Below are 19,944 nucleotides of genomic sequence, written 5' to 3'. Positions count from 1 at the left end.
TACACTCACTAGCTCTGAAAATGAGATGAACCTCCAGAAGATAAAACTGCTGAAAATGCAGGATACAAGCCATGTACGGTATATAATGGCCAGAAAGTGTTGTACTTCATGTACAGCATATTCTGAAATTGCAGGTGTGCTTTGGGGACAACATACTTACCTATTTCTTCGATAAAAAAAAATCAAATTTTACTCTCAACTTCATGCACCACTGACTGAGATGGTCATCCTTGCATAAACCACCTCAGTGCCTCTGCAATTTTTTCTGCGTGTAATATATTGCCTCCTGCCCTTCCGTACTTCTTAACTATCTCTTTATCTAACAGATACCCGAGCAGCAGAAGAGGGTCCTCTAGGTGTAGACCACGCAGTAATCGGGGGAGTTGTGGCTGTTGTTGTCTTCGCTATGCTTTGCCTTCTCATCATCCTAGGACGATACTTTGCTCGACATAAAGGTAAATATCTTTTGAAGATTTTTAAGGGAACCTGTCACCCCCAAAATCGTGGGTGAGGTAAGCCCCCGATGTATCCTAAAAGATGAGAAAAAGACATTAGATTATACTCACCCAGGGGCGTTCACTCTGGTGGTCCGGGTCCGGCGCCTCCCATCTTCATCAGATGACGTCCTCTTCTGGTCTTCACGCTGCGGCTCCTGCGCAGGCGTACTTTGCCCTGTTGAGGGCAGAGCAAAGTACTGCAGTGCGCAGGCACCAGGAAAGGTCAGAGGCCCAGCACCTGCGCACTGCAGTACTTTGCTCTTCCCTCAACAGGGAAGACAAAGTACGCCTGCACAGGATCCGCAGCGTGAAGACCAGAAGCCCACACGCTTCATCAAGAAAACACTAAAAATATTTACTGTGCAAAAAGTAGTAAAGATAAAAAAAAGTTACGGTTTCTTCCATGGAAAAAATGGCTCTCAGAATGTTCGTCTCCAAAGGAAATTGGAGCTTCCATCCTCTGCTGACTATGTCCCAGTCTATACAGTAAAGCTGAAACGTGAACTGCAGAAAACATGAGGCCTACTCGTCTTCCAATTACTGACCATCTAGTAAATTGAAATACAAGAGGTTTACACTGCTTTTTGTCTCTTATAGGAACATATTTCACCCATGAAGCCAAAGGCGCTGATGACGCAGCAGATGCAGATACTGCAATCATCAATGCAGAGGGTGGGCAGAACAGCTGTGAAGAGAAGAAGGAATATTTTATCTAGCCTGGCCTTGTTTAAAGGGTGTGGGCTCTGTTCGGACTCACCACCCGAAGGGAGAAGGACCTTCCAACGTCTTGCGTTTTTTTTTTTATCATTTGGTTTTGGAGCGGATGGAGGAGCGGGGAACCCATCTGGTATAAAGTGATTGCCCCACAACACTCTCTGCTTTTATTGTTTGCCACTTTCCTTTTCATGGGAATAACAGGAGCTTGAAATGTTTTTTTTATTTTGTGGAGGGGTTGGGGGTGGGGGGGTCGGGGTTGCAAGTAAAATATGGATTCCGGACTCCTCAGTGCAGGAGGATACTGTTGGCAGAGCTTTCTACGCCCATTTTTCACAGGCTCCTCGTTCACTGAAGAGGCTTATTTATCATCTGCAGACAATTTGGTGCCTTGCTTGTTTGTTTTTTTTTATTTCACTTTCCCGAGAAGTTCTTGTTATGTTCCTGGCTGGTTTTCTTGTCACTTCCTGCTGGGGTGCTTTATACTCTTTGTCTTGTGCCATTTATTTCTGAGCTTTCTCTTATGTTTGTCCACCTCATTACGTTTCCCAGTGGGATTGCGAACATCCTCCTGCTTCTCGAAGAGCTCGTTCCTGTGAAGAACCATCCTGTAACTCCATTCCTACCCAACTGTTGCCTGATCCGTCTTTCCACATCACTTTCTCCAGGGACTGTCCCCATCCTATAGTTTTTCCAGTGTTTTTTTTTTCCTCCCTCTTCATCTTGTTTAATGCCTCCTATATGACCCATTCTCGTAGGTTTTCTTTTGTGTTTTTTTTTTTATTGTGCTCGTATCTTCACTCTCCATCATGGTGCTTATTTTGTGTGTCCCTTTCTGGAGATCAAGCGTGTGATACGGAGGAGTCATTTTGCTCTTTTCTGGGAAGTGAATTCTTTTGCCTCGCTTAATTAACAAAGTAGAGCTTAAAAAAAAGAGACTTTACAGAACCAACTGCACTTCAATCGTGAGGAAGCTCCTATAACTCCCTCCCACTGCACCCGATCTCGGACAGTTGGCGGAAATACAAGCGGATGTGCCTTTTTAAACAAGCTGGAGGAATAGGAGGGGGTGTACATTGAAAAAAAAATCTTTCTGCTCTGATAAATCAAATTTAAAATATTTTTAACACTCATAGCTAGCCCTTCTTTTTTTTTTTTTTTATCTCGGTTGCATATTTCTACCTCCTTTAACCCTTTTCTTTTGCTCCCATACCTCGTCAGCGCAAGTTATTTTTCTCTTTAATTCAAAACATTCCACACCTCATTATTCTTCCACGACAATCTTCCTCTCTCTGTGCTGTGTCTTAGTACAGGGCTGTGATGTCCACTACAATGTTTCCACAGTATGAGTTTGTACCCTCCTGCAATTTTTTTTTAAAATATTTGGTAGTAAAAGTACGCGGTACCACCAACTGTGAAACGAAGGCATTCAACTCTTCTCGTAACTCTACTAAGAGCAGCCTGTATTATATTATCTGTAATATTATTGTGTTGTCCGAAGGGTTCAGTCTGAAGTTGTTAAAGTGTAAAAAAAAAATACAAAAAATAATGAGATGTCATTGCTGCTATAGAAGGTGTTAGCAGGGTAAGTGCGTTGCTTTCTTGTCAAACCCACTGTATATTGCTGAGTAGAGCTGCACCTATATCGTCTTACGAAATTTGAAATGTTTGGGGTTGTTTTCCGATGGCTGCCGAGCTGACTCTTATGTTTTCTGTTGTGAACTTGTTTAGAGAGACTGAAAAATATAAAAAGGTTTATTTTATTATTTTGGGGTTTTTTTAAAGATGAATTCCCACAGTCCTAGATAGAATCTTGCCGGTAGAGCGCCCTAGCTTGATTTATCACCTCTGTGTATGTGTTCATTGACACAGGAGCCATTTTCATTTCAACATTTACCTTCCTCATCACTTTTCTAGCCTCGACCCATAGATAGAACACACAGGGACTCGCAGTAAATTGTGTAGGCTGAAGTATGATCAGAATGGAGAAGCTAGCTACCAGTAAGTCTAGGGGTCTTAACCAGTGATGAGCAAATCTGCAGAAATTCGAATTCGGCATTTTGTTCGAATTTGGACTAGAAATTCAAAAATTTGATTCAAATTTATTAGATATGAATTGAATGTGTCCCCTTTTGCTCTGTGGTCCTACCACCGTAGTTTCCAGTTTGGTCCTACTTACCACTCTCTCCTGTCTTCTCTATGGCACGCAACATCTTCCTCCATCTTCACTGTGCGCTGGGGCTTCAGTTGATGAGTTGGCATGTGACATCAGAACGTTCTTTGCACAAGGCACTGACTTAGGCCAACTTGTGTTGTGATATCAAAGGCCTATCCGGCATTGGAAACCCCGTCACCCAATGAAGATTGAGGAAGAGAAGTAAAGAAGAAGCCGTATGGAGCTATACAGAGGGCCAGACATGAGTTGTGGTGGCAGGACAGATTATCGGAAAAGTTAGCATTTACTTTTGTTTATTTCGGCCCTTTCCTGTCTGACCACCACCACTTTACTCTTACAAGAAGCCAATCCCAAATTCTGTTTTAGAAGAATCTGAACTTTGTAAAATTTAAAAGTGAATTTGATCCACGGATTTGCTCATCTCTATTCATCACTCAAAAATGTTCTTTTTGCCAAAACTAGATCCCAACTGGAGAAAGATGGAAAACTTAATCTGAAGTTTTTCTTCTCCGTCCATTAAAACCATAAATAAATCCTGGTTAACAGAAAATTTAGTAATAAGTCGATATACGTTGTGACCAACTCGTGTATTTGCTTCTAGTGAGTTTCTCCATTCTGCTTCGAAAAGACAGCATTAAGGAGGCACGAAGCTGAGACACAGTCACATCAACAAGCCAGGAGGCTCAATCTTACGGGACCATTTCATGCTTTTTAGCTCATCAAAATAATTTCATGTATCTTTATGAAAATGAAAATCGCCATTTGGATGGTAATTTAGGAAGATATGATGTTTCTTATATTGTGACCTTATCTAACGAAGAACAGCAGAAACGGTTTGTAATTTGTTCCATTTTTGTTCTTTGTCCATTTCTTAAAGGGAACCTGTCACCCCGGTTTTTCACTCGGAGATAAAAATACCGCTACATAGGGCATGAGCTGTGCTTTACAAAAGTGTTTTTTTTCTACCCTGATTCCCCACCTAAGCTGCCAAAATTACTTACCAAAGTCGCCGTTTTCGCTCGTCAATCATGCTGGTCTGGTCATAGGGGCGTGGTGACAAAGCTGTTTCTTCCCCCAGATCTTGCTTAGGTTACCGTTGGTGGCGTAGTGGTTTGCGACTGCGCAGGTGACGAAAAACAGCGCGCTCTGTGCTATATCCCTGGTGATCGGTGGGGGCGGCCATCTTCCTGTGGCCGCGCGTGCGCAGTTGGAGCGCTCTGCTGCCCGGGGCTTCAGGAAAATGGCCGCGGGCTGCCGCGCATGCACAGATGGGGATCGCGGCGGCCATTTTCCTGAAGCAGAGTTCGCATCTATGACCAGACCAGCATGATTGACAAGCGAAAACAGCGACTTTGGTAAGTAATTTCGGCAGCTTAGGTGGGGAATCGGGGTAGAAAAAAAAACACTTTTGTAAAGCACAGCTCATGCCCTATGTAGCGGTATTTTTATCTCCGAATGAAAAACCGGGGTGACAGGTTCCCTTTAAAATCTCGTTTGAGAATTTAGGAGGATGAGTTTTATATCTTCCCCTCATCTTTAAGGTGCAGTTTACTTTTACTGGGAAGTGTTTAAGGGGAAGTCGATGAAAGTTACAGAATCTGTCTTGGTCATTGATGTGATTTGATTACATATCAACTGTTTTCTAGAAATTTGTACTTTTACGAAGGAGAGAAATATTTTCTTTATGTAACATTCTTCAAATAGTTGTGGATGAGTCAGAGGGTTTTTGTTTGTTTTTTCCCCTCGATGAGTGATGGGATTTAGATTTTATTTTTAAACCTTTTCCTGTGAAATTTTCAGGTGATCACACTCTATGTAGCTGTAGGCTATGTTCGGTAACAGGAGTTGAAGTACAAACAAAATAAAAAGCCACTTTTTTTAGTGAAATTGTCTACAAATATGCCATAATCCTCTCTTCAGGGGTTTGTAAAAGCAGCAACACTGACCTAATTAGAGGACTATAACCCTTTATTAAAGAAAACCCTTCCTATTGTCACACAGACTGGTTTTTATATATTGCTCTTACCATTATTTTATTTTATTGTTTAAAAGTAGTTCCTTCAGGAAATACCCATCTAGCTATATATTGCTCTTACCATTATTTTTTTATTTTATTTTTTAAATTGGACTTATCCGACAATTTTTTAAGTGTCAAGTTGTTAAAAAATGTTATTTATCTTCTAAAAAAAATTTTGGGGATACTACTTTTAACGCATTAATCCTTCCCCCCCCCCCCCCCCCTTCCCCGGTCTCATCCATAACCATTTATAATACTATTTCTGATATGTAATCTGCTTTTAATGTCCCTCTGTTACACTTACAGCATCAATGTGTAGACTTCAGCCACTGAACAAAAATTCTCTATTAAGCCTGGAACCATGCCAGTTTGGATGGAAAATATTAATTTTGCTGCCTAAAAAGCAAAAAAGGCCAAAACAAGAATTTTGTTTTCAACAACTGTGCCTGGGGCAATGATGGACAAAACAAAACAAAAAATCAATTTTTAGAGTGTTCTCGTGTTCGTACCATTCCAGAAACTATTTTTCTTCTGTATGTTTACTTTGATAAAAATTTATTATTCCTTGAAAATAATGAAAATCTTGTTTCCTATTTTTCTTGTTACGTGTGAAGTGTATTGTTTGAATATACTGTACCTGGACTCCTCTACGGTTATCTGTCTGTGTTGTGCCATTGTTTGGCTGTCTGACTTCTACCCCTCCAACCATTCACCCCCCCAATCCTTCCTCCGCTCCCATAGCAGGATATCACAGGGTCTTAACTTTTTACTGACAATTCGTTTTATTAGAGCTTTGTCGAATTTTTCAGCCTTTTTCGTCTTTTTACAAACAGGCCATGGCATATCCTCCCAAAGTTCTCGGATTGTGATACTTAACATGGGAGTGTGTGGAAGGTACAAAATGGACATTCCTCATGCTGGCTGGTTTTAGGGCAGATTGTAAGTCTATTTGGCAGTAGATATTTTTACCTGTGTAAGCTCTCGTGTTTACGCTCCCTTTTTCTGGCGGCTCCTGGAGATTTATTTTTTTTGTTATTTGTGAGCACCCGTTTTTTCGCTTCTGCTTGTCTCAGGTCCCTGTGTTCCCACCCTTGTCTGTTCTGTCTCAGGTAGGCTGCTAAACCTTAGCCCCTTCCCCATAACCCACCACCCCACATTGGAAAACAAAACAAAACCAACCACATTATGGATAGATAAATATTCATTCCTTTTTATTTTTATTTTTTTTTATTATTATTATTTGGTTTTTAGTTGTATGATTTTCTGTATTTTTTTTTAATATACGGTACACTGTTTGAAATGTATTGTTGAGTATTACTTTGTAAGAAAATGACAATAAAATATGAAATTATTTCACGTTCATCTTTATTTTTCATAGCTCATAAAAATAAAATTTCACATTCGCACACCCACATTATTAAAAAGGCTGAAAAATTTGTGGTGTGATGTGAAAAGTAGGTCAAACAAGGGCTTTCAAAGGTTTTTTTTTTTTTTCATAAAAACAAACTGGTTCCCTTTCTCTCTCCCCCAATAACCAGCGCCCAATTTGTCCATAAGTGGTCAGAGTACCCATATGCCCTAGAGAACGGTTGGACAGCTGTGTCCGAGTCCTGACTCCCCTATACACAGGGACCAAATGATGAGGGCATCTGTTGGCAGACTCATCTGTCAGTGGCTCATCTGCCTAAAGAAAAAAACAATTGGTTCCCGTTTTGTACTTAAAATATTATACAAATCATGTCTGGGAACAGTCGGAGGCGCCTTAACACTAAATTTGTAGGACCTGTCGATAATCTAAAGTTCTTAGATAGCACTCTTGATCAGTCATTTGTCTTCAAGTGTGGACACCTTTGGGGATAATTTTTCTTCCTTTACTTAAATGCATATCTTTTGGGATAAAAAATACTTTTTGAAATTGGGTTTCACAAAAACATTTTTGCTCAGTTTGGCTTCTCCAAGCTCTTTGTTTCCCTGAAATTACTGGCTGCAAAATGAGTTATCTGGGAACCCATCCTAGAGAGTTTGTAACACTTATGTCTTTTTTCTGAGCTCTTCTCAGGGTGCTTTTACATTGCGTTCAGACACCCACTCAGGGGCCCCGTTGGGACATCTGGGTGTCTGCCTCCAGGAGACGTATATGCTCAAAAATCATGCACGGTAGAGCGCACATTCAATCTATCAGCACTAGTGATGAGCGAGTATACTCGTTGCTCGCGTTTTCCCGAGCACGCTTGGGTGTCCTCCGAGTATTTGTAAGTGTTTGGAGATTGTTTTCATCGCTGCAGCTGAATGATTTACAGCTATTAGCCAGCCTGAGTACATGTGGAGGCAGCCTGGTTGCTAGGGAATCCCCACGTGTTCAAGCTGTCTAGTAGCTGCAAATCATGCTGCTGAGGCGATGAAAACTTAATCTCCGAGCAGTTACAAATACTCGGAGACCACCCGAGCAACGAGTACACACGCTCATCACTAGTCAGCAACATTTTAGTTTATGGCCCAATTTGCGCATACGACCAAATCCCGATTTGCGGGGGATTTGGATGTAAGACCCAACGTAAGCCAATAAACATGTGCCTAAGCGCAATGTGAAAGCGCCCTTAGGTGATTTAAAACTAAAAAGTTCAGCTCAATTTTCAAGTAGTTTGTGGTCCTAAATCGGCCCAAAGGCACTTAGAAGAAGACAGATGAGTTATAAGCTCTTTGTGAAAAACTCAGGTTCTCAGATAACTTGTTGTGCAGCAGAGAAGCTATAAAAAGGCAACAGATATTTAGGCCTAAACTACATAAGGTTAAAGAAACCAACCCCCCCCCAAAAAAAGTTGTCCATAGCCTTTAGAGAGGTTGGTCCGCCCCTAGGCTCCAAGTCTTCAGTCCCTCTATGTGACTAGAGAGTTGTGAATCCTCACATTGCATGCATTGAGGATTCTCCTGTGCCGGATTTGCATATTTTGCTGCCACATTCCCACTAGACTAGTCCGACCTCACTTGGTACACTTGCATTCAGTGAGGCTGAGCACGTCTAGTCGGCATGTGGCCGCATGTATGCAAATTTCATACTAGCATGCCACTCTCGGCACCAGCATGGGAGAATCATCACAGCGATTTGAGGATTCACAATTCTGCAGTCATTGACTGTTGACTTGTAGCCTCAGGCCAATTAACCCCTTTGTCATTACACAAGATGTTTCTGGTATAGGTTAGTGTGAAGGTGTCTCACATACAGTGAGATCAAATACTACCGTAATTTGAAGCTATAAAAATTAACATTACGTTTAGTAGTATAGAATTTGACTTTTGAGTTTAAATTATTGATGTGGAATTTTCAGTTATTGTACTGTATATTACTATTTAAACATATATTTTAAAAGTGCTTTATAGAACGGTTTTTAATGGCTTTTCTTAGCTGTTTTGTACTTTTTTTTTTTTTTTTTTTCTCTTTACCAAAAAGTACCTTTTGTTATTTGCTCATTTTCATTTTGTGACTCCACGTTAATTTAATTATAACTCTTTGAAGTTTTTTTATATAAGTTCAAGGCATGTTTACATAATCAACATAATTTCCAGGCACACAAAGCAGCCAGACAATCTTCCAAATAAAATTGGACCTCTTCTTAAAAGGTAATCTGTCCGTTCTGATAGCACTATTTACCTGCGGATATGGGGTTAATCTGCAGATTAATAGCGTTAAGAAGGTGCCAAGGGCTGTACTAAAAGTGCGTCACCTGGGAGAAAATTAACTTTATTTCTCCCAAGAGCCGCCGGCTTTTAGTCGTACAGGCACGCCGATAGGCTACAGTCATCGATCACAGCACTGAGAGCGGCAGCTGTAAAGCTTGACCCCGCACTATGATTGACAGCCGCCTCTAGCATGCATCAGTGCAGACCTGGGGTGTGCTTGCAGACGCTGCTCACTAGGTATGGAGTGGTGACTGTAGTCGCATCGGCAAATCTATATTATTTCCAAGAGCTGCCGGCTTTGTCATAAATTCCATTTTCTCTTGGGTGCTGCATTTTCAGTACTGCGGCCGGACACCTTCCTAAAGCTATCAACCTGCAGATAAACCCTAGATTTGCAGGTTAATATTATACTTTTTTATTTATTATTTAAATTTGCACACCTGAATAATTGGTTAAAGATTTGGTCTTTCTCATCAGCCCTGTGATTCATTCCTTTATTTTTAATAATTCTGGAACAAAAACCTCAACATACATAGAATTTAATTGGTAAATTTAAAATATCTGAGAGATCATACAACCTTGTAATATCTTCACTAGTGATGAGCGAACATGCTGGGATAAGGTGTTATGTGAGCGTGCTCGTGTGCTTGGATATTATGTTCCGAGTCCCTGTGGCTACATGTATTGCAGCTGTTAGGAAATCCCCGCTTGTGTTGCGGCTGTCCAACATATTCGAGGACATGAAAGATACTCTGACAACACGTTTTCCTAGCACGTTCGCTCATCACTAATCTGATATCATAAACACTTGATAACAAGCAAATTTTTTTTTGGATACTTTTTTGCGCCAAGCCTACAATTTTTACTGACTATGTTGTATAATCTACATTGGAGTGGAAAGGTTCAAATTTTAAGCTCCATATTTATCTTTTGCCAACCTACATAGATGAAGCACTGAAGACTATAAATTGGAAACTAGGCACTGAGAATTAGATGGCGTCCTTGAAATGGTACTAAAGCATCAGATGAGCTTCCTGAAGGACAATAAACACACTTGGATCAGGAACCTTGAGCAAAGGATAGAAAATCTCATGTCAATTGTAAGCAGTTTTTCAAGGAGTTCAGATAGTGTTAAGTATAAAATAAGATGAAAAATAATATCTAAACAAATAAAGACTGTAAGTGATTAGGAAGCATTCTACTTTGGCAGGTTTGCTGGGCTAGTGATATCACATCTATAGATATTGTGCTCTTGTCCTATTCTAATTAAGTTTCTAACTTCTCTTAGGTCTAAGGGGTAACGTTTCTCCGTATGGAGGGTGACAAGCCAAGCCTGGCATGTCAACAGTTGGGACCTCAAGGGTCATCGTGTCCAACTCTCTGCTCAATGCAGGATTCAATACAGATGACTTATAAGCCATGCATACTCCTCTGGGAAATTACATATGCAAATTGTCTCTTCAGAGAGGAAGAGTACTAAAACTCTGGTGCTACTTATTGGAAGCAGCGATCATACAAGTCCATATAGACTCTTGAACGAGCCGTGCAATATGACTTGGGATAAAAGCCAAACCAGAATCTCAGCTTGATAAGACTTCTTTTGTAGACCATTTTCAAAACTGTTGATATACAAAAAACGTCTAAAATGCATGAGTAACATATCAATGCTTCTACTATAAATGTGAGTTTATGGACTGTTTCAATGGAAATAATTGTTACATACACTTTATTCTGTATTCCAAGTTACAGCACAGTGGGAATGACCATAAATTGAAGATAAAATATTGACTGGATCACCAAAGGTCAAATGTAAGATCTCATTGGTAAAATGTGTACTTTGACTGCTTGAAATGTAATCATCTTGGCAGAAAACAATTCTGCATGCTACAGAACTTGCCTTTCCGACCAACCACTCTCTCATGTTTAACTGTCTCCAGATATCAGCAATAAATGTTTATTTCATGAGTCTCCCCCTCGTTGTTTATCTTCATAGCCGTGCAGCCATGTTCAAGGCCAGAAGATAAAAGGACCAGTTAGGCAATTAGTTGAGTGGTCACATAAAGGTTTAGTCAAAATGATGGCTTACACCCAAGTGAGTCTGTAGAAAACTGGGGTCGAGAGTGCTTGGATATATCTCCGCAAATAGCAGATATTTAATGAGATCAACCAGAGCTAAGAAGCTCATGAAATTGTGAGATTTACTGTTAAGCCCCTTGAGTTTTCTTTTGGTATAGAGTTATACTATGAGCATTGAATATCTGGATTTACACCCTGGTTAGCAAATGTTGTACTCCCCTGTCTTTGTAATTATCCATCCAATGATATTTTTCGATAGGAAAGTCTTTTTCCAAGTATCTCCACTTCAGCACCCTTAGACATCTCTTGGGACCATAAACTGTGTAGCTCAGTAGCCTGTGTGATGAGGGCTTGGATGACCCCTGGGTTGTAGTTCTGATTGCTACCAGTCTAGTCTAATCATACTCCAAGAACAGCACTGCATGATATTTTTGCACTTTTATATGTAACCGAAAATAAAAAATAACTTGTGAAAAGCTTGCTGATAACTGGACTTCATGGAACTTTTGTCATTTTTCCAAATAAGGATCATTACTAGAGATGAGCGACTTGATTTAATGCAAATCAAATTTATGTTGAATTTTATGAAAGTCACTAGATACAGAATTTTTTAAAAAATTGCTATTTAATTGACATGAATTGTCCAAAAAATGCCCACCACAATATACAGATTGCAAAAGATTGCATCAGTCCCAGAAGGATCACTTGATCTCAGCCTAGACCAATTGGGCTCCCCCCGAATGCCTTGCAGCTATCACATCAAATGCTGTAGCATAACCAATCAGAAGGATCTATTACAGCCTGTAGAAAAGCAAAAGCAGTGAATGCAGCAGCCATTTTAGGGAGGTTCAGGACATAAAGAACATCAGAGCTCAGAGATAAGAAAGAGGGAGAGTTATAAAACATTGGACACAATGTGTTGCACAATTGCAGCCCTGAAAAAGAGTTCTAGTTTGGAAGTAAGGGGGGAAAGAGAGTAGAAGTGCCAGATTTTGTGTGGTCGATCAAGTAATATGGTGTAGCCGCCCTTTGTCCTGCTGCATTGAATTACAATTACTGACTTTTTATTTAGGTAAAAATTACTGTGCTGGCTTGCGGTTGCTTTTCAATGTATTAAGACTGAAGAAAAAATGTAACAGACAGTGCTCGTCAGTCGCAAGCAACTGTGCTGAGTCTTTACGTTTCTTGTACAGTCCTGTTTGTGAAGGAAGGGAGAATAATTTGTTTTTTGAAACTACAAAAAAAGCCACAAAGTCCAGACCTTTAATGGTGACTGCCTACAAAGTGTAAGTGTCATCACTTAAACAATGTACATCCAAGTAAACTATTCCAGTACAAAAAGCACCAAACATACACTATGACCCAATGGACAATGTGAAGAACCAATATACAATAAAATACCAAATTGTATTGGAGATGCTAGAGATGGGTTGCATCTTCCAAAAACAAATATTTGGTTCAGGCCTTGCTACACTCCTAGAGCAATATGGAATGTGAAATATACGGCCAGAAAAAAAATATGCAGCTAATGATTCTTTTGTGAACCCTGCTATTAGAAGTGGAAATAAAGAACAAAAACATCAAATTCTGAAGGAAAATAGAGGAGTAAGAAAAGCCAACTAAAATGTGTCTAAACAAATGTACAGAGCATGGGGAAACTAGGAGAATTGGAGCTGCTAACACAGGAAGCAAGATATGATGTCATAGGCATCACTGAAACTTGGTGGGCTGATACACATGCTTGAAATACAAACCGTGAATGCTATAACTTATTTGTTAGAAACCGGATTAATAAGAGGGGAGGAGGTGTTGCATTGTATGTTAAGAAAATGTATATCTCCACAGAGATCTAAGCTTCAGAGAATGGTAGCTCTGCAGAAACTGTTTGGGTAAGAATACAAGGAGAGAAGAACACAAAGATCACTATTGTAAGTGTTTACTATAAGCCACCTGGGCAAACTTAAAAATAGAGTTCATCCATATTTTCAATCAGATGTCTCTGTTCTCAAAAAATTATGACATCATGGGAGATTTTAACTGTCCAGATATTTGTTGGTAATCTCAGGCAAAAGTAATGGGTCAAGAACGTTCTTATCTTCTCTTGCTAACAACTTTATCTTTCAAAAGGTAGACAAAAGAACAAGAGGATCTGCAATCTTGGACCTAATTCTTCCCAACAGGCAGGAAATGATTGAGGAAGTAAATTTGGCTGGGAATTTGGGAGGCATTGATCATATCCTCCAGTTTTGTATTAGAAGAGGAGGAAGACAAGCGAGGACTCTGAAACAGGGTGGGAAAGGTCCAATGGCTGGATGTTCTAAAGGACAAAAATGTCCAAGAAGGATGGGAGATTTTGCTAAATTAAATTCTCACTGCACAATCCCAAAAAGGAAGGAAGAATTGGAAGCATTTTTAAAGAGACCAGGATGGATGAACACAGAACTTATACACTTGTTAAAAAAAAAAAAAAAAGAAATGTATATTAAATAGAAAGAGGGGACATATCTAAAGAAGAATATAATGCTGACTGCAGGGCAAGCGTTAGAAGAGCTAAAGCCAGTAATAAAGTGAGGCTTGCAAGGGAGAACAAAGGCACTAAAAAAGCATTTTGGGGGTATGTCAAAAGCAAAAAAAAAAGTCAAAGATGATTTTCCAGTTCACCACCTGACAGCACCATTGGAGGATGTCCTTCTTACCCTCAGTGGGACAGGAACAACAAATGGTTAAAAGGACCCTCCCCACTCCACCTACCAATGTTTTTCCTGTCCCACTGTGGATAGGAACGGCAAGCTTATCCTCCGACGGTGCTGTACAGATGGTGGAGATTGGGAGGCCCAGCCTTTCCCTTCCCCACCGCAAGACATCTGTGGCTGATACCTGCCATGGGGGGTCCCTCAGCCTCCCCAGTGTAGTGCTGCTCCTGGGCTTGGATCCGTTTCTGCTATACTGGGGGCTCTTGGTCCGGGCGCCTGTCTGCTGGGGGGTGTATGCAACACGGTGGCTGATCCCAGCATGCGGCCGCTTCCATTCCCGGCGGCCGCTCTCAGCGCGGCAGCCGCTTATAGCCTCAGGACCAGCGGCTGCGTCACTTCCGGTCGCAATGAGCGCCGGAGAGTGGGATGCCAGTGCCAGCCTCAGGAGAGGCCTTCCAGCATGATCAGACCGCGTGGGACGCGGTAAGGAGGACAGGATCAACCAGGTAAAGACAATATAAATGGGGTATGGGAGTTATGTGCCCCTGGCCATCCTGAAGGGAGCACCCGGCTAGTGTACCTGCATAATGGAGGAATGCCAGACCTGAGGGGCCAGAGCTGTCACAGGGGCAAGTTAGTAGGCTATTCAAAGACATGCTACTATGCTTTCTGCCTATTCCCTACCCCTCTATTCAGTGGTCTCTATTTTAGGGAGAGCCTTCCAACTCTGCAACTGAAAAGAAAAAGGCTGGGAAGAATAAATGTCCCATTTGCGCAGCTAGATTTCCTGAAAACTGGCGGAAACCGCTTTGCAAGTCATGCACATCTAAGATCGTTGGTGAAGAACAAACCTCATTATTAACTAATATGAGAGCAATGATACGTCAGGAGGTTCAGGCATCTATCTCGAGCCTGAATCTTTCCCAGACCAGACAGACAGAACCACAAACATCGCGGAAAAGATAGAGGGAGTCCAGTCCTTCTGACCACGAAGATACGGAGGAGTCAGATCAAGAAGAAAGAAATATCTCTTCTCGGCAGCAGATACGGATGAACTCCTACATGCAGTACGTAACACCATGCAATTACAGGACACTCAAGAGGAAACCTCAATCCAAGATTAAATGGTTGGTGGTCTGCATGCTCAACTCACGAAAGTTTTCCCGGTTAATAATCATATCCTTTCCATGATATTGGAAGAATGGCAGGAGGCAGAGAAAAGACTAGTGGTACCTAGAGACTTTAGACTATGTTTACCTTATAATCCAGATGATATAAAGGTTTGGGATGAAGTTCCTAAGATAGATGTCCCATTAGCAAAAGTGGCAAAGAAGACGGCAATTCGGTTTGAGGACTCCGCGTTGAAGGATCCAATGGATCGCAAAGCAGATGGACTGCTGAGGAGAACTTGGGAATCCTCGCCTGCAATAATACGGGCCAATATAGCAGCAACCTTGGTAGCCCGGTCCATGCATTTATGGATGGACGATCTGGAAGAACATCTCAAGGCTAAAACTTCTAGAGATGTTATCCTCAAATCCCTACCTTTACTAAAGCTGGCAACAGGTTTCATGGCAGACGCCTCAACCGAATCTGTATGATTCGCCGCCAGAAGCGAATCCTTATCCAATGCAGCCAGAAGAGCAATCTGGCTAAAAACTTGGTCGGGCGATATTCAGTCAAAGAATAAACTTTGTGGGATCCTGTTCTCAGGGGGTAAAGTGTTTGGGCCTATTCTAGATGACATTAGAAAAAGCCTCAGACAAAAAGAAAGGGTTCCCTGAGGAAAATACTAAAAAATACCAGCCCTTTCGTAGATCCTGGCCTAGTCAGAAGACAGAGGAAAGGGAAGACTGGGAGATAGTCCTATCCCAAAGGTGGAAAAGGTAGAGACTCCATCTTCCAGGGTTCAGGTTCAGAAAAACCGAATAAATGATATCAGAGTGGGAGGTCGATTACAAAGGTTTCTGGGGGGTTGGCAGAAAATATCCAAAACCCCATGGATTCTGCAGGTGATTGCTCAGGGTTACAAATTAGAATTCACTAGTCCTCCAGAAAGGTTCATAGTAACCAGGTCTTATCCCCTCTTAAACTCTCCTATGTGGCCAGACATGCAGGAGTTGTTAGAAATAGAAGCAATCGTCCCAGTACCCATCTCAGAGAGAGGCAAGGGTCAATAATTAACACCTATTTTCAATTAAAAAAAACATCGGGAGACTCCCGGACGATTATAAATCTGAAACCTCTTAACAGATGGATAAAGTACAGGAGATTCAGGATGGAATCTCTAAAGTCCACAATACCTCTAATAGACAAAGACATGGTGATGTGCACCTTGGATCTAAAGAGTGCATACTACCATGTCCCAATACTCGCTTGCTACCAGAAATTCCTGAGATTCGTCCTGACGAACAGAGTGGTAGTTTATCACTTTTAATTTAAGTGTCTCACCTTCGGCCTAGTCTCGGCCCCAAGGATATTTACAACGCTAATGTCAGAGGTAGTAGCCTATCTAAGGAATCAAGGTATTGCCATAGTACCATACCTAGATGACTTTTTGATAATAGCGAGGTCAGAGAAGCTTCTCAAGGTTGACCGCGACTTCACACTCCATTTTACAAGATCTGGGGTGGATTGTGAATTGGGAAAAATCATGCCTAGTTCCAAATTCCAGAATAAAATGTTTGGGGGTCATATTAGATTCCAACACCAGAACATCTTTTCTACCAGAAGACAGACAGAAGTCGTTAATTGAGAACATATTCCGGTTCAGGAAAAGTACTTCCTCTAGAAGGCAAGCAATGAGGGTCCTAGGCTTAATGACAGCCTGTATTCCCTGTGGGAAATCGAGCCAATTTCACTCACGAGGGGTTACAGAAGCAAATTCTGAAATCTTGGGACAGAGGGCAAAATTCTCTGGAGAAGAAGATGGTTCTTTCTCCTTCAGTAAAGAAGTCCCTAACCTGGTGGACCATCCCGGAAAACCTGAAGGTGGGAGTTCCATGAATCCTCTATCCCTGTGTTACTGTTACCACAGACGCCATTCCGTAGGGATGGGGCAGGCACATAAGGACATGCTACCAAGGGAAGTGGAGTCCATAAGTGTCGACCAAGTCATCAAACTTCAGAGAACTTTATGCAATTTGGAAAGTGCTCTACCAGGCCCAGTCTCAAGTCAGAGACAGACACATGAGTATTCTGTCTGACGATGTGACAGCGGTGGCATTTCTAAGGCACCAGGGAGGCCCAAGACACCCATCTCTACAGTACTTTGCAGACCAGATTTTCAGATGGGCAGAGAAATCCGTCAGGTCCATCTCGGCAGTTCACCTGGAGGGTGCCAAAAACCAGGTAGCAGATTTTCTAAGCAGAACGACAGTAGATCCCAGAGAATGGGAATTGAATCCAGAAGTGTTCAGCAATCTGCCAGCAGTGGGGGATGCCTCTAGTGGATCTCTTTGCCACCAGATCAAATGCAAAGGCCAGAGCATTTTTCTCTCAATCCTCTAGAGGGAGCAGCAGGTGTCGACGCACTGTCTCAACATTGGGGAGAAGGTCTTCTGTACGCTTTTCCACCCCTCCCTGTGATCCCGAGAACACTTAGGAAGATACGGACGAAAGAGCAACTGTAATCCTGGTGGTTCCATTTTGGCCCAAGAGGAGCTGGTTTTCTCTTCTATCCAGAATGATGACAGAAAGACCTATTCTCCTGCCGAAGAGGCAGGACCTTCTGTGCCAAGGTCCAGTGTTACACAGCAATCCAGATTCACTACAGCTGTCTGCCTGGATCCTGAACGCCTGACTCTAAGATCCAGAGGCCTGTCAGAAGAGGTTATCACCACACTCCAGGCAAGCAGGAAGCCGGTGACTTCAGCGATCTATAACAAGATGAGGAAGTGGTATTGCTCTTTTCTAGGAGAGGTCCCTATAGATACCTCAAAACCAGACATTCCTAGAATCCTTGACTTTTTACAGCTTGGTTTAAAAAAAAAAGCCTCCGGCCTAGTACTTTAAAAGTACAGATTGTGGCCCTTAGTGTGTTTTTTGACTCATCGTTAGCCTCCCATCCTTGGATAGCAAGATTTGCTAGAACCATACCAAGAATGAGACCTCTTGTGAGGAAATCATCTCCTCCTTGGGACCTAAATTTGGTCCTTAGTGCACTGTGCAGATCCCCATATTTACTATCCGAGGACATGGACATAGCCAATCTCTCCTTTAAAACAGCCTTCCTAGTGGCCATCACTTCAGCTAAGAGATTAGGGGAAATGCAGGCTATCCATACCTCTGGATCTTTGACAACAGAATAGTCTTAAGACTTAATCCAGCCTTTCTCCCCAAGGTAGTCTCATCTACAATCATAAACCAAGAAGTAATTCTCTCATTCTGCCAACACCCTAGAAACACGAAGGAAGGGGTCTATCATAACCTTGACGTTAGAGAGACAGTCCTGAAATACCTAGGGGCGACTGAAGGTTGGAGACGAGACACGAACCTGTTCATACAGTACGAGGGACCAAATAAAGGTTGTAATGCAGCAAAGTCAACCATTGCTAGGTAGATCAAGACTACTGTAAACCTAGCATATACAACCCAGGGGAAGGTCAAAAAATGATGTTGAGAAAGTCGAACTTTTAAATTCTTATTTTACATCTGTGTTCTCTAAGAAAGCAATTTTAACAACAACTAATCGTCACGGTGCTATCGAAGAAATAAAATAATACAGGATATTTATAAACAGAGAGATGGTGACGGAACACTTAACTAATTTAAATGAATTTAAATCTCCTGGTCCAGATGAATTACACCCTAGGGAATTGAAAGAGTTAGAGGATATTGCAGAACCACTAGCCAGAATATTTATAAAATTCTGGAGAATAGAAGTCCCAGAAGATTGGAGAAGGGCAAATGTTCTCCCCATCTTCAAAAAAGGAAAGAAGACAGAGTCAGGAAATGACAGGCCAGTGAGCCTTACTTCTATACCAGGAAAAATATTTGAACAAATTATTAAACAGCATGTATGCAGAGCCAGCATGGGTTTATAGCAAACAAGTCATGCCAGACTAATCTAATTTCCTTCTATGATGGAATCACTGACTGGGTGGATCAGGAAAATGTAGTAGATATAGTATATCTTGACTTCAGAAAAGCATTTGATAAAGTATCTCATACTATCCTTATTGAAAAAATGACCAAGTATGAGATTAACAAGTCTGCGGTTAGGTGGATTCATAGCGGGTTCAGTGATCGTACTCAAAGAGTGGTAATAAATGGTTTCAAATCCAGTTGGAAGAGTTTTACAAGTGGGGCACCACAAGGCTGAGTCTTGGCCCCAATGTTCAACATTTTTATAAATGATCTAGTTAAGGGAACTAAAAATAAACTAATCAAATTTGCAGACGATGCAAAGCTAGGAGGGAGAGCTAACACTAGAGAAGACAGGATTCAGAAGGATCTAGATAAGCTGGAACAATGGGCAGCGACTAATAGAATGGTATTTAACAGGGAGAAATACAAGATTCTACATCTGGGCAAGAAAAACTAAAATTACATCTACAGAACAGGAGAAATCGAACCAAGCAACAGCACATGTGAAAAAGACTTGGGTATACTAATAGATCACAGACTGCACATCAGTCAACAGTGGAATGCAGAAGCAAAAAAGGCAAACAGTTCTAGGATGTATTAAGAGACGCATAGAGTCTAGATCACATGAAGTAATTATCCCCCTCTACTCCTCCTTGGTCAGGCCTCATCTGGAATACTGTGTCCAGTTCTGAGCACCACATTTTAAAAAAGAAATTGAAAAACTGCAGCAAGTTCAGAGAAGAGCTACCAGGATGGTGAGCGGACTGCACCGTATATCCTACAAGGAACGGTTAAAGGATCTGGGAATGTTTAGCTTGTAAAAAAGAAGGCTGAGAGGAGACTTAATAGCTGTCTACAAGTAAATATCTGAAGGGCTGTCACAGTGTAGAGGGATCATCATTCTCATTTGCAAATGGAAACACGAGAAACAATGGAATGAAACTGAAAGGGAGATGATTCAGATTAGATATTAGAAAAAAATTTTTGACAGTGAGGGTGATCAAT

General features: G+C 41.4%; 1 protein-coding gene across 11 annotated transcripts in view; it reads left to right on the top strand.

The window, feature by feature from the left end:
• The window catches only part of CADM1 (cell adhesion molecule 1), a 239,394-nt gene extending 237,050 nt beyond the window's left edge, over positions 1–2,344 (top strand). For all 11 annotated transcript variants that reach the window (XM_077249826.1, XM_077249828.1, XM_077249825.1 and 8 more), the window contains 2 exons: positions 327–455; positions 1,095–2,344. In XM_077249826.1, the coding sequence (XP_077105941.1) occupies positions 327–455; positions 1,095–1,213 (248 nt within the window). In that variant the 3' untranslated portion in view covers positions 1,214–2,344. The remainder of the gene's footprint in view (positions 1–326; positions 456–1,094) is intronic.
• The last annotated feature ends 17,600 nt before the right edge of the window (positions 2,345–19,944 follow it).

The sequence above is a fragment of the Ranitomeya variabilis genome, chromosome 4 (genome assembly GCF_051348905.1).
Source record: "Ranitomeya variabilis isolate aRanVar5 chromosome 4, aRanVar5.hap1, whole genome shotgun sequence".
Classification (NCBI taxonomy): domain Eukaryota; kingdom Metazoa; phylum Chordata; class Amphibia; order Anura; family Dendrobatidae; genus Ranitomeya; species Ranitomeya variabilis.
The sequence above is the reverse complement of the archived record's forward strand: the minus strand, read 5'-3'. Positions and strand labels throughout refer to the sequence as shown.